Source organism: Furipterus horrens, unplaced genomic scaffold (genome assembly GCF_987537825.1).
Source record: "Furipterus horrens unplaced genomic scaffold, mFurHor1.1.pri manual_scaffold_5, whole genome shotgun sequence".
In the NCBI taxonomy this organism is placed as follows: domain Eukaryota; kingdom Metazoa; phylum Chordata; class Mammalia; order Chiroptera; family Furipteridae; genus Furipterus; species Furipterus horrens.
The window spans coordinates 166694243-166709047 of NW_028327175.1; the positions used below are offsets into that span (position 1 = coordinate 166694243).

A 14805-nucleotide genomic window follows, 5' to 3' on the forward strand; every position below is an offset into this window, starting at 1 on the left:
GTATCAGGGTGGGCAAAACCTCAGTGTGGTGAAGCAAGTGCAATGGAATTTCATGTTGATACAAGGCAGCCACACAGGAGGGCCTAGAAAGTAGAATCAGAAATGATCCAAGGATGCAGAGGGAGATGAAGAGCCTATTTCTGATAAGAGGAAGAAAGAGTCAAATAAGGAACCAGGGAAGGTATGCGGATGCCTCACCTGGTAGGTCAGTGGAAGAGCTCTGTTCAGGCAACCAGAGCCCCAGAGAGAAAGATTTTAAGACTTAGTCCCATGGAGGTGGCAAGAGGGGTTCACAAACCATGAATTTTAAAACCTAGAGTATTAACTTCTTTCAGGGGTAACGGAAGTTGGGTGAAGAAGTCACTGAACAGTCTGTGAGGTGTTGCCTCCCTGGACCACTTTACTGAAGGCAAATAATCCCTGTTTGGCTCTACAGGAGTCCCTCTCTATATCACAGTTCACTTAACGCCACCCCTCTGTATCACGGGATTTTAAAAAATATTATATTTATTTATCACGAATTTTTCGCTATATTGAGGAATTTTGCGGTAATGTATACGTATGTTGTTAAAGTTATAAAGGTTTAAGAGTGTAAAATATGTTTAAGAACATAAGTAGTGTTTATAAAAGTGTGGAAAAGGTTAATAAGGGAGTGGGAAAGGTTATAAGGGACTGGGAACAGTTTATAAGTGTGTGGCAAGGGTTTATAAAGCCTTAAAATATATATAAAACTAAAATAAATGTAAGGTTCCTACTTCACAGATTTTCACCTATCGCGGGGGTGGTGGGGAGTCTAGAATGTAATACCTGCGATAAGTGAGGAAATACTGTATATCAGAATCTTTGGTTTTAACTGTTTTTGCTGCATATATTAAAACTCATGATGCCTGGTAACTTCTTCTGTCAACCCTTGCTCATTGCCTGTAACCTCCTGGAGACTGCCACCTCCACGAGGACAGGTCCCGTGGGTAGTCTACTCACCGCTGAAGCCCTGGCACCCAGCACAACCCAGCATTGTGCCTGGCACTGAGGTAGTCAGAGAACATCTTGCACTGAATGAATGAACCAGTGGAGAGAATAACAGGAATGGACGGTGAGGCAGGGAACTAACTGTGCTCTAGCTATTCCTAGTTCTTGACATTTTGTCCTGAATTACTGAATACTCTTCAAAATATAAGTATTTACATGAGAGAACATTAAAGAAAGCACTTCGTTTTCATTTTTAGATGTACAAGCACAATCAAGTCTTCCCACCTCTATGGCTTTGGGGCTCCTTACAACCCTAAGGACACACCTGAGTTTGAAGGCAGACTGCCCTCACTGCCTCCAGAAGGATGCAGCCTCCTGAGGGTTAATATTCCCACCCAAAGTTCTGAAATAAACCCGGAAAGTGTACCTTGCAGAGGATGTTCCAGGAGGAGCTCCTGCTACTCTAGTTCTTACTGAAAGTTAAGAAATTACAAGCAAGACTGACAGTGACCAGCAGGGCTGGGGGAGGGAGATAAAAGGGGAAAGAAGGGGAAGGGTCGAGTCAATGAACAGGTATAAATGATCCATGGACACTGATCGTCGGTTGGAGACTGACTGTGGGAGAGGGTGGTGGGTGGGGTAGGGTAGAGCAACGGGGGAAAATTGGGACAACTGGAAAAGAACAACAATAAAAGAAACCACAACCAGAGATGTGCTCTAACCTGTGCTGCAAGCCAACCAAGGAATTGAAGGGAACAGGTAGATATGTCTACCAGGGCAGACGAAATGCAGGTAGACCTGCCCCAGGAGGGTGTCCAAATCTTAGAGATCACTACAGTCTACCATGGCTGTAACCTAGAAAATGAACTCCTTAGAAAGGATGGAGCCAGAGAAGGGGCTGAAAGTGTTGAAATCCACAAATAACACACTAATCTCATTTTGATCAATAATCTGCCTGTCCATCCTTAAAAGCCCCTCATTGTTAAAAGTGTTTAAGAGGTAAATACATTTCTCATCTAACCAGATGAGAAAAACCAAAAAAAGATTTTTTTTTTTTTTTTTTTTTTTTTTTTTACCCTCTCTACCTTTCTGTCCTAGACCCTGGGGCCAGGATCCTTAGAGGTAATAAATGATCAGAAGGAGGAGACAGGCCCCAAGTGATACTCATGCATTTCTTCCTTTCCATCATGTGCTTTGTCCTGGCCCCATGAAAGGACAGAGGTGGAGAAAACAGACAATGATAAGATCATTGAGAGCAGAACAGTGTCTTAAGAGATAATCTAGAGAAACATGACCCAGTGGAACATCTTGCCCTAGGTCAAATCCCAGCTCTATGCTCCACTAGCTGTGTGATGTCAGGCAAGTCTCTTAACTACTCTGTTCCTCAGTTTCCTCACCGACTGCAAATGAAGATGATAATAATACCTTCCTCATAGGTTGCTGTGAGAATAAAGACATGTGCAAGTGTCTGTAGTTATTATTAATGTCATAAAAGACAGTCCTAGGGCTTTGTGCTATCTCAGGTCACATTCTCACTTCCAAAAGTATATAAGCAAGCGTTCTAAGAGAAACCATAACACTTAAGTTTCACAGACAGCTTTCATGAATTAGAGCTACACCTGGTTAGTCTGTGACAACTGTTCCCCAATCAGAAAGGAGGCTCAGCTTTCTCATCCAGCTGGGACATTTCCTCCAAGTAAATTATATTCACTTTCCTGTCCCCCTTTGCCTACTCCTTGTCCCTTGTTATTCATTCCTCTCTGTGTGTGTCTTCTCAGTTTTTGGTTGCCAGGAATCAGGAGAATAATCCAAATCCATCCCATTCTCCTCTGTCCCAAACACCTGGCCTAAGGTTGCCTCAATTTCGGGCCCCAGAAACCCAACATGGGAAATGTAAGGCCGACTCTAATAAGTGGGTTAGAGCAGATGGATTCCTGTCTGTGGCCGATTATTTTCCATGGCCCTTGGCCATGTGACCTCAGACCATGCTCTGTCAGTTCTCATAAACTAACCAGGAGTGGGCTGAGTCACACACAGAGAGGAAACCTCTAGGGGAAACGGCAGGGGCTGTGGGAGGAAGAGGAGCAAGCTGGGATCCCAAAGGCCATGGGAGCCTCACCCCTGCGCTCCCCCACCTCTGAGCAGCTTTGACATTACATGAAAGCAAAGAGTAGGAGGCAGTGGCCTCAGAAGGAAGGCTGGGTGGTAGGCGGGCTACTTTTAATAAAACTTGGGGACTCAGCCCAATGGGCTAGTGGTCCCCAAGACCTCCAACTTGGAAAAGCTTCCTTCCTTGGCCCCTCCTAGAACCCTTGGTGGCTGATACTCAAGTCCCTGTTCTTAGAAGCCCCAATACATCATAATAAGATAAATTAGAGTAAAGCTCACACACAGACACACACCACCCACTGTTGGCTCTGATGTCTTGTGGGAGGTCAGCTGTGGAATATTGATGAGAGCATTGGAGTAAGCCACGTACACCCTTGCTACCGCTTTAGTGGTGAAGATGTTCTGGGGATGCTATGTGAAGTGGTTACATTATGCCAAACACAAACTGAATATGAGGTGCCAACAAAATCCTCATATTCTCCAATACCTTAAAATCAGGTGTTACATAAACAAACCCCTGACCTTCTCTGCGTAATTTTCTTTCATTTGAAATAATCTTTGGATTTCAAAGTTGTGTGTCTCCGTAGCTTTGGGTTGTGAGTTACCCTGAATTCTCTGACAAGTCAGAGCATTTTTAGGGAGATCATTCCTGAGTAAAATATGTAAACATAAACAAATCCCTTAACTATGTATATGTTTTAATTACTTTCCAGGCACTTGCTTGATTAAATCCTAGGCAGCAGCATATATGTAAGTGTGTCCATGAGTACAGCACATATATTTATGCATACACAAAAACATGGGGCAAAGCACGCTATTTTAAGAGTCTGAACTCTGTCTTTCAACAAAGTTTAGCTGCTTTCCTTTTGCAAATGCATTTAATTTTATCTGGAAACTTTTTGACGTTAGAAATAGAACAACTGTAGTTTCTCATTATGTTTGCTGCCAGAACCCATGGTTGGTTGCTCAACTAAAGACCTTATATTGCTAATTACTACCACATGCCCATATCCCAAGCGCAAGAAAACTTATTGATTCTGACAGCCCATTCTCTCAACACTGAATTCCAAATGAAAACTCAAATTTTGGCCAAACATAACATTTCATCAATCTTGTTCTACTGACTGGAAAAACAACATCAAACAAAGGGTGCTAATGGCCCTTTATTACCGTTCCTTTCCCAAGCTTATATTTTCTGATGAAAGATCTAAGTGACCAAAGGGCTTCTTTAAACTACTTAGTAATTAGCTTTTGAACCAGGAAACAATGCATAAAGTAAAGTGAACAGTCCCAGTGCTGATGACAGAACCTGCTCTTTGTCCACGGGGTCGGGGAACATTGGAGACCCAAAGAGAACATTAAAAGCAAAGCGCGCACTTTCATAAAGGGAATAGAAAAAAAGAGAGGGAAAAAAAAACAGGCTAACAGCAGTGCTAAAAGATGATGGAGATGGAGGCAGAACAAAAGCTGCGGGGAGTCTGTGATCTGAAGTCTTCACCGCGTGGGGGTCTGAGTGGAAATGCCAAGGCAAAAAAATGACCCACTGGAGCGATCAGAACAGGCCCGTGAGTGAGCATTGGTCTGAGGGCCTGGTCTGGGTCACTCATCAACCAAAGCTGCCAGTCAGGCCCACCCACACTGGGCTTGGGAAACTATTGGCAGGGGGCAGGGGGGAGGTGGTTTTGCCTGGAGTGAGAGTCTAGATATATTTTCAACATAGACTTCAGGGCAGTTGATTTTATGGACATCTTTGGGGGCAGTGATCGGAAATGCTGGCTGGGTTAGTGGGGTGGGGCCCCAGCCCTCGGTATGCCTTCTGCTTTATGGTAACCTGTCCACACCTTCAAGGCAAAACAAGAGAGAAGCTGTTTTCCTCTTGGCATGGAACAACGACCAATGGGAATCTCTAGATGTATCTGGCCTTTTGGATCCAACCAGCAGCCCAGAAATCACAACAGCTTGGTTCTAATCTCATCCAGGGCCGTTAAGATAATAGGAGGAGGAGGGCTCCCTTGGGGGGCGGGGGTGGAGGAGCGCTGCAGCCAGGGAAGAGATGCCAACTGGCTACCTCTCCCCCACACTGTCCTTTGTTCCTTTGAAAGGAAACTGGTGTCCTGTGGGCAGTTCAAGATAATGAGCCCCTTTTATCCCCTCCTCCTTTCCTGGAAGGAGGACTGGACACCTGAGCTCAGGATGTGCTGGGGTCACCACAGGAAAGGGGGTTTGCTCCCCAACAGTGAGGCAAGGAGGAGCATGCTGTGCCACTGGTGTGGTTTTCTCTCAAAGAATAAAATAGACTTTTTTAGAGTTTACCTGAAAATGAATGGGGGGAAAAAAAACACTCAAAAACAAAAGCTCAGAAACAAGCTGTGCACCCAAGACAAAAAAAACTTTTTTTAAATAGTGAAGAATGGTTGCTGCCAGCCCAGCTCCCCTCCAACATTCTCCTCAAGAGACGGTGGCTGGCAGAGAACAGGTGGTGACATCCTGCCCTGTACTCAGGAGTAAACCTCTGGTTGATAATGGACCCGCATATTGACACTGATATTGATAAAGTGATCTGAACACAAATTGAAAGAGACCCCATGTAGAAAGCATTTGTACATGGGAAGCCAAACAAAAGGCTCATCAGCCAGAGCATGTAGTGTCCTGACATGCCATAAATATATTATTTCTTGCCCAAAAGAAATTTCAGCTGAGTTATGAATCCCTCTAAGGATGAGCCCTGTCCCTCCTTGCTAAAGAGAACTGGTTCCCTCATGGCCACACACCTTACAGTATGCAAGGTGACCTTGGTCTTGTCCTCCCTGAGACTTCCTTGCTGGAGTATGATTTCATGTTTTTGCTGCACAAAAACTCCCATGACATGTCATCATCTTAGTCTGAGGGACTGGAATGTAACCACCAAGCCAGTTGACATGAAGAATGAATGAGCTTGGTTCACTTGTTAGGTATCAGGATCGAAAATACGGGCCCAGCTAGAGAGGGACCCCTTCCAGGATGAATCCATGTCTCTTGGAAAGACATGTAGGGAAGAAAGTTGTGAATGGGAACAGAGCTAGGTGGTTGGTCCAAGTGCGACAACCGGGGTAACCTCTGACAGCACACCCCATACAGAATGTGGCCCTTCCCTCACAGAAGCACCCAGGTGGGGCAGGACAGGGGCAGGATTCAGGTGCCACCGCCACAGGGACTCTTGAAAGTCACTCAACCACATCTTTTCTGATGCAACTGACTTACTTTCTGCCTCCATGTTTGTTAAAAGTTCCGCCGAATTTATTCCGATTCAGGATGAGAGCAGCAATTTCGGGCACGTAGCGGGCAAACATTGCCTACATGCATGAAACAAAGAAACAAGAGCCAAAAAAAAAAAAAAAAATGGCATGCAGAGAGGATTCTACCACAGCGGAGGCAGCAAAACCTCTGGGCATACTTACTTTCTTCCACTAACCGCACTATAGGAGCCCCCGTATTTCTTGCGGTTTCCTATTAACTCTATGATTTCAGGGACGTAGCTGGCAAACATGGCCTGAGGAGAAGATAGGAGACAGAAGAGAGACTAAAAAGACAGGCCAAAGAAAGGGGGTGACCTTTTCAGAAGGGGGGATACTAAGATCTGAAAACACAAAAGGATTAGAACTGCGAAGGTATATACTAACACGTTGGACTATTTTTAAAAAGCACAAAAAGGGCAAGCTCCTGAAAATACACAGGACAAAACAAACATTAGCCAACCTAGACAACTAAAAAAATTAGTTGAGAAAAATACGAAGGAGACAGGAGTAAATAAATTGATATCTAGCTTTTCTTACTGAAGAGAAATAAGTAAAGGGGACATGTGCTCAGGAAATTACAGACTCCCATGCACACATACACGCACACAGTGCACACACACACAAATTACTGCGGGAGAAGAACTTTCTTTCTAATTAAATTCAAAGGAGAAGCAATGCCTTTATGAGTCATTAAAGACAATAAATACTAAAGGAAGATTTAAAAATACAAACTTTTCCTTTTTAAAAAGATCACTAAAAAGCACACAAGATAAATTTAGGAAATGACACGGGAGGAAAGGATAGCAAAGAGAAACACAAATCTGCCATGTTTTGTCCAACAAACATTGTGCTTGTGGCCAGATTAATGGGTCCCATTATTTACAGGGACCTCACAGATGCTGTGGAAATTCTTGTGTTAATGTACACACGCACATGTACATTTATATACATTTTTAAATGTATATGTCATATGCATACAAAACAGAGAGATGTGTATGCATAATGTAAATGTGTGTGCTGTGTACATATGTGAAAGCTGTGTGTGAAGGAGGATTTTAATCACTTACCTCATACAAAGCAAAAATCTAAACTTAAAGTGAGCTGCTTCAAAAGATAAAATGCAGCAACCACCAATGTGTTGCCAGAAGTCCCCCTTGAAAATTACATCATAACCAACCATTATGATCTGCATAGGCCCGAAAAGCAAATAGCAAAACTTTCTGACTTACAAAGGGGGAGGAAAAATATTCCAGGTGTCACACGTAATGGAATTAGTTGGCTGCTTATAAAACCAACACACGGCTCACATGGTGACATCCACTCGGACCAGACCAGTGGGCTCTCCATCTCTGACATGGGGACCCTACTCCTTAGGGCAGGCCGCAGCCACAGTGTTTGTTGGAAGTTTGGGGAGGAACATAAAGGGCCAGCGGAGCCCTTGAAACCGCAAACTGTCTATAGAGTATCAACAGCATCTACCAGGGTCAGGTGACAGCAACTGTCCTTGCAGAATGTCAGATGCTGAATTACATTACTAAGGGACAGACACTCTCACTTAATAAGTGAGCATCACTTTCTTAAGACAATTAGGTTTGCTCCTGGCTAAATGGCTGTCCCTGACAAGGGCAACTTTTGTCTGGGAAACAAATTTAGTACACCAAAGAAATATGCAGAAAAGTCACCCTCACGCTTGGACTGACTTAGCCTGATTGTAACACTAAGGCGATCACTTGCTTCTAATGCAGAAACACAGTATCAAAATACAAAGCTTTAAGGAAATTGATAACAGAAAATATTAATAACCATAAAAATCAACACCATAATAAAGGGTTTTTACCAGTCCCCCGAGGATGAAGAAGACCATGAAGAGGCGTCCAAGTGTGGTTTTTGCATAAACATCCCCATAGCCAACCGTGGACATGGTAACCATGAGTAAATAGACACATTCCCAGTATGTAAGAGCCTGGTTGTTCTGGAAATTTTCCCATGGATCCCCTGAATTCTCCACCTAAAGCAAGGGGACAGGGGAGAAAAAAGAAAGTGTTATTGTGTGTGTGTGTGTGTGTGTGTAAAAATAAAATAAACAGGAACACAGAAGCTCTAGCAGGATGCTTCTGGAGATGTAGCACCCTCAATGCAAGGCATTTGCTGCCCTGGCCAAGGTCTATAAGTGGCACCTGAGCAGGTAACAGAGAAGCAGAGTGGTAGGACTTCAGAGGGAGAAGAATGGAAGTCAATATCCCTAGTTCATCTTCTTTCTCATTGTTAAAGACTTGAAGCTGGCAGGATTTTAGGGCATTGCTCTGGCCACATTTTATGGCATTTCCATCAAAGGAAAGAGCCAGAGAGCCCTGGCCTGACCTTTCTCAGTTAGCTCCTGCTCAGTCTTGGAGGGCCCAACTCACACGCTCCCAAAGAAATTCTAGGCCATCCCGGAGGGCCTCCTCCTTTCATTATTTGGCCAAGGGCCTCACTCCTCCAGATCTTGTGCCTAAACCCCAAACAGAATCTCTTGGAGTCTGCCTACGCTCTCCCTGCTTCACAGAATGTCAGCAATGGCTCTGCCCTGCAAACTGCAGGGATTTCCCTGAGAGCACAGAAAGTGAGCTCATGAGAACAATTTGCTTTTGCAAAACACTTCAGACCCAGGATTGGCAAGCTTTTTCTGTAAAGGGCCAGACAGCAAACATTTTCCACTTTGCGGGCCATGCAATGTCTGATCTCTGTAGGGACAATTCAGCTCTGCACTTGCAGGTGAAATCAGCCAGAGGTGACACCTAAATGAAGGAAGCACAGTCACATTCGGAGACCTGTGGCCCCAGGGCTATAGTTTGCCCATCTGTGCTTTAAATTTAACAAAACACTTCCAGTCCTCTCATCACATTTGGTCTTCCAACAAAACAGTGAGGTAGGCAAGAGAGATACTTTAGAAACTCTCAGGAGACAGGGAGCGATAGGGCTGGATCTCTATAACCAATGCCTGTGACCTGTCAGCATGGCCAGTGCCGGGGGGGGGGGGGGGGGGGGGGCAGGCCTCCAGGCCCACAGGCCCGCAGGCCCCCAGGCCACTACAGAAAGTGTCCATGAGCTGGCCTCTTTCACACATCAACACCTATCCTCAACCTACCATTTCTATGGAGGTTTCCTGGTGAAGCAGAAGGTACTTCACACAGTAAGAAGGCGAGGTCACTGGCCCATTTAAAATGACTAACCCCTCTGTATCTGTGACTTAGGCACTTGGCAGAATTAGGGTGATTATCTAAGGGTGATTTCAGCTAAGAATCCCCTCAGCACAAAGATGTCGGTGGGGAACCATCAGATCTAGTGACTGAATGAGAGCCTGGGCTTCCAACCAGGCTGAGCTCCACTGGATGAAAATTATGTAAGTCCAAATGGTAGGTAGGTAGCTAGCTAGCTAGCTAAATGCGTGCTTCCACCCTTATGCAGAGAGCAGCTCAGTGAGGGCAGAGCACGCTTACTCAAAGCTTCAGGGTTACATGAGGTTCTTTCCAGGTGGAATAGTTTGTATTTGTATCAAGCAGGCTCCTGACAATAGCTGTGTTCCCTAAAAACAGGAGAAAAGTCTGCCTTGAAGAGGTAAGGACAGTTTGACTTCATAATACAAGGCTTTCAAAGAGTCATTTATGTAAATGAATTAACATTTTTGAGATATAAAATAACTTGACAAGTCATCAGGTAAGAGAATCAAAGGTGGCTTTTTGGAAGGGGGGAGTGAAAAGAAATTGAGGGATCTTAATTTGTTTATGAAGAGATGTGGGTAGAACTTTCAACCTTGTCCCCAAGACTTTTTGGACGTTTGCTGAGGAAGCATTGCCATCTCGTGGCATATTGGGGGTATTGCAGACAGAATGAAAATGTCCCAACGCTGTGGGGCACTACTGGTAAGCTGAAAAACGCAAGATAATGGTGAGAACGTTATTCATCATTTGGAACCAGTTTGGGGAAAACGGTTGGAAACCCAGACAATGGTGCCGTTGCTTTCTCTTTTCCTACGTTCTACAGCTGGGCTTAAGTCTCTCAACAGTGAGAAAAAATTCAGGTACTAAACTAACTCAGAGGAGCTTGTTCCAGGAGAGCCAGAGCTAAAGCATCTTCAAAAGGATACTTACCAAGTGGATGAACCCGGCTGCTGTTAGCCATGTGCTGATAAATATGGAGAGCAGATTCACCAGCTTGATGGAATTACTGTGCAAAACAGACAACAAGCGAAGTCCACAAGTTACAAGAGAAGTCCCTTTTGGGGCCACCTGCCTGAGTGACAGGAAGCTCACCTCTGACTCCCCAGTGTCCTCTCTGACTCGGAAGGGGATCCCCCAGAGGGGGCATAAGTAGGCCCAGCCAGAGCATACAGGAAAATTACATAAGGGGTAGTGAAAGGGGTCCCTAAATTAACCCCCCTCATTGTGTTCAAGCTTTTCTGTAATTAACTTTTATTTTGAAAGTCTTTAAATCTATAGAAATAATCAAAGAACAGTTTAATGAACACTTGTATACCCTTCACCGAGACTAATTAACTTCATTTGCTTCATCACTTCATTTGCTGTACCTTGACTCTCTTTCCTTCTACTTATTTATTTATTATTTATTTATTTAATTTTTGGTTGAACCACTTACAAATAGACTGTAGACATCATGACACTACCCCCTGAATAGTTCAGCATTCAACGCCTAAGAAGGACTTTGTGCAACACAATCGTGATACAATTGCCGTGCCTCGGAGAGTTAGCATGAATTCAGTTACATCCTCCCTATGCGCTCCTTATTCAAATTTCTGTGGTTGCCCCCAAAGTTTGTTTATTGACATTTTCATTTTTTCACCCTGACCCAGGACCTCATCAAGGTTCATGCATTGGGTTTAGTTAGAATGTTGTTTTAGTCCAGAGGTCAGAAAGCTTTTTGTAAAAGAACAGTTAGTAAATATCTTAGGTGTTGCGGGTTATAGAATCCCTGTCACAGCTACTCAAAGCTGCCGCTGTGGGAGGAAACAGCCTTAGACAACGTGTAAAAGAATGGATGTAGCCGTGTACCAGTAAAACTTTATTTACAAAGCAGGCATTGGGCTGCCCTGGGCTATGTAACTTGCCAATCCCTGTTTTATTCTCCTTTAACCTACAATCTATCCCCCCACCATGCCCCCCACTTTCTGTTTGTTTTTAAGGACATTTAATTTTCTGCACACCCAGGTCATATATTGTGGATTTGTCTGACTGGTTCCCCCATGATTAGGTCCCGTTTAAGTTCCTCTGTTAAGAATATCTGCCTGGAATGACATCTCAGGAAATCCCACCTCAGTCACACAGGTGTAGTCACTTGGTTACCATGGGAACGCCAGATGTCCCAAAATGGTGCCCATTTCCCTTTGCATTGTAATTCAACTGCCTCCTGTGGGATGAGACTCTGAGACCATAAGAATATCCTGTTTCCCAACAACCTTAGACTTAATCATTTCAGCACCCTCCAGTATTCTTTGAGTGGATCAACTGGAACTTACTAAAGTTTAAGATCCCTGAGAGGAGGAGCCTTGGCTGTCTGAATCTTGGGAGCAGTGAGTCCCTGGCACATAATAGGGTTTCTATGAATATGTGCTGTGTGAACTGGTCTCTTCCTCTGCAATCTTCCCACTAAACTTCACCTTGCTCACTCCCATTGGGGTAGAGTTCCTTGAATATTGTTGTCAGCAGGTCACTTCCCTGTCTGAAGGTTCCCAGTTGAGTAAAATGTTATGTCCAAACTCTCTCCTTCCATTTCCAATACAGTACTTTCTGAAGTTCGAGGCTCTCCTTCTGCTATTCTTCTACATAAACTCTTAGAACATTCATCACAGCCAGACCTACTTACTACGTCTGTGTTTATTACCCAGTGGGAAAGCCCTTCCCAACTATCCAAGTTTTTTCTTCTCTTCAAAACCTGGTTCAATCCCCAAGCCCCTCTACAATACAAAGTGACTCCTCCTCGTGGCTCTTACATCCAGCCACTCATTGGTAATTGACCTCACTGTCTTAAGACATCTTTTGTAATGCCGTTTTCTATGGCTATTTGACTCTTGTATACTTAGCTGCATCTTGCAGGAAACAACTCTATTTTCTCTTCCAGTCTCCCCATAATGGTCTAACATCACACACAGGGTGGTTCAACACATCATTCTTGATTGATTGATTTCTGGTTCCTCTTGCCTCTCTCAAGGGGAACCAAAGATTTAAATTCTAAGAGTTTAAGATCACAGTAATAGTAATGGCTAACATTTTTATTATGTGCCCCACCATTCTAAGTGCTTCACATATATTAACTCATCTGATCTTCCTAATGACTCTATGAGGTCATTCAGAGGTTAAGAAACTGACCCAGGTTCACACAGGAAGCAGCAGAGTTGGAATCTGAGCCCAGGGCCTGCCCTCTTGGTCACTACACTACAGAACAACAGTCACAGCCTGGGGTTCATCAAAAAGCAAAGCTAAGCCTCCCCACATTCTGTGCAGAGGATATAAGAAAGGGTCATAGAGTTTTGCCCTGGGGAGGAGCAACATTCTTGACATATGGATTAACCTCTTACTGACACATAAAAGAATGGAAAGGAAAAATTCTGATGACTACATCTATACGGGGGCCACCATGGGGAGGAGTGCAGCATGCGGCTGCGGTCCATGGGGCAGCCAGGGTTAGAGGAGGAGCCCGCAGCGGAGGTTGGGGGCAGTGCTACCAGGATAGGCATGATGCCAGGGCCCAGCTTTTCTTTTCTTTCAGTCTTTTTCCTTTTACACAATTGAGCAAAGAACCCATGGCCTTAGTTTTCTATAGTTGGTTCTGACAGTTCAGGGAAAGCGCAGCAGATATTCTCATTTTTGTGGGTGAGATTGATCTTTTGAAATGTGTGCAACAACTTCCTTATGGTTCAAAAACAGACTAGAAAAACAATAAAGGAGTCCACTCTGTCTTTGTTGGTCATTTCTAGAGTTGCCAGATTATAATAGTGGCCTATAATAATGGCCAATATGGACTGAGCCTAATTATGTGCTAAGCACTGGGTTGAGTTCTTTATTTTCTTTGTAGTTTTCTATTGACCCTCTGATATAGGTACCATCATTGCCCCCACTAACCGGAGAAGGAAGCTGAGGTTCAGTGAGCTTAAGCAGCAGCTTGCCTGAGAAAACATGGTTAGTAAGGGGTGGGATCAATATTCAAACCTAGGATAGACTGTCTGATCCAAAGCTTGCCAACCTAGGTAATTTGGAGAGGTTTCTATGATGCTTTGCTTTGTCCTACATCTCTCTTTCTCCAGGATGTGGATGGTTGGGTGTCAATCAAAGGCCCCATCTGTCCCACTAACTTGAGTGACCTGAGCCAGACTCTTCAATGGAGGAACTCCTAGCTCTTTAGAGCTCTGCAGTAGAGACTAATAGAGGCGTTTTCCAGAAAATAAGGGGGAGAGAATCATTCTCCTTCTGAGATTTGGGTTTAAAAAACATAAGCCTGTAACTCTAGAAGGCCATCTGCCATGGAGAAAGCCTGCTGGAGAGTGAAATCCAAAAGAGATGGAGAGAGAGGCAGAACCTTGATAAAAGAATCTGAACCCCTGAATCAGACATGCCCAGTTCCCTCTTAGACTCACAGTCAACCCAAGGCTAGTTCAAGGTGGACTCACACTTGCAATTAAAAGCCTTTGACCTACAATAGAAGGGGGTGATATCTAAAATTTTCTCAGAGAACCCAAAATTGATCAGATTTATAAAGTAGGTGAGGGCGGATCCTGTATCACCCACTTGTCTGCTAACCAGTTAGTTCCGTGGCCCTGGACAGATCTGCCAAATCCTCGTCTTTGTCACTTTTTCCAGACACTAACTACCATGGGTCATGCCTCAGCTCTAAGTAGTTGCTATAGCTGTGAATGAAGATCAGCATCTGGCTATAATAATGGTTAAAATATCCCATCTAAGCCTCTCCTGAGAGCTGAGAGATGCTGTAGCTCTTGCCTCCCTGTTCCCCAGAGCAGCCAGCCAGCCCTGGAGGCTTACTCACTGGCCCCGCAGAGTCTTCTCACTGGAAGAACAGCTCCCTGCCCTGGCCCAGATATGTGCAGAGTAGAAATAAGGTCTAAGGCGTCCACACAGTAATCCACATCAAGTGAAGCCATGCTTGCCCTCAATGAGCTGAACACTGTTGCAGCTAGATCACCAACACATCCTGCCCCCAAAACACAGAGGAGACCTCCCCTGCCTCTGCCTTCTGAGCCCTCTAGGGTGCACTCTAACGGTGGAGGGATCTCAGTGAAGCCTGTATCATTCATTTTCTCAGAGGATAATTGAGTACCAAGTTGATTCACTTACAGAGCCCAGATCCTTAGGGCCTGAACACAGCAGTGTCCCACCAATAACCATGTGGAACCTCTTGAAATATTAAAACTATTGGAGTCTCTGAGCCTCTTGGTACTTTGGGG

At 44.4% G+C, this 14805-nt stretch overlaps 1 protein-coding gene across 14 annotated transcripts in view; it reads right to left on the reverse strand.

The window, feature by feature from the left end:
• KCNMA1 (potassium calcium-activated channel subfamily M alpha 1) overlaps positions 1–14805 on the reverse strand; it is a 725195-nt gene that overhangs the window by 225163 nt on the left and 485227 nt on the right. For all 14 annotated transcript variants that reach the window (XM_090278265.1, XM_090278262.1, XM_090278261.1 and 11 more), the window contains exons 7-9: positions 10484–10559; positions 8191–8361; positions 6516–6607 (exon numbers count right to left, since the gene is read on the reverse strand). In XM_090278265.1, the coding sequence (XP_090134391.1) occupies positions 6516–6607; positions 8191–8361; positions 10484–10559 (339 nt within the window). The remainder of the gene's footprint in view (positions 1–6515; positions 6608–8190; positions 8362–10483; positions 10560–14805) is intronic.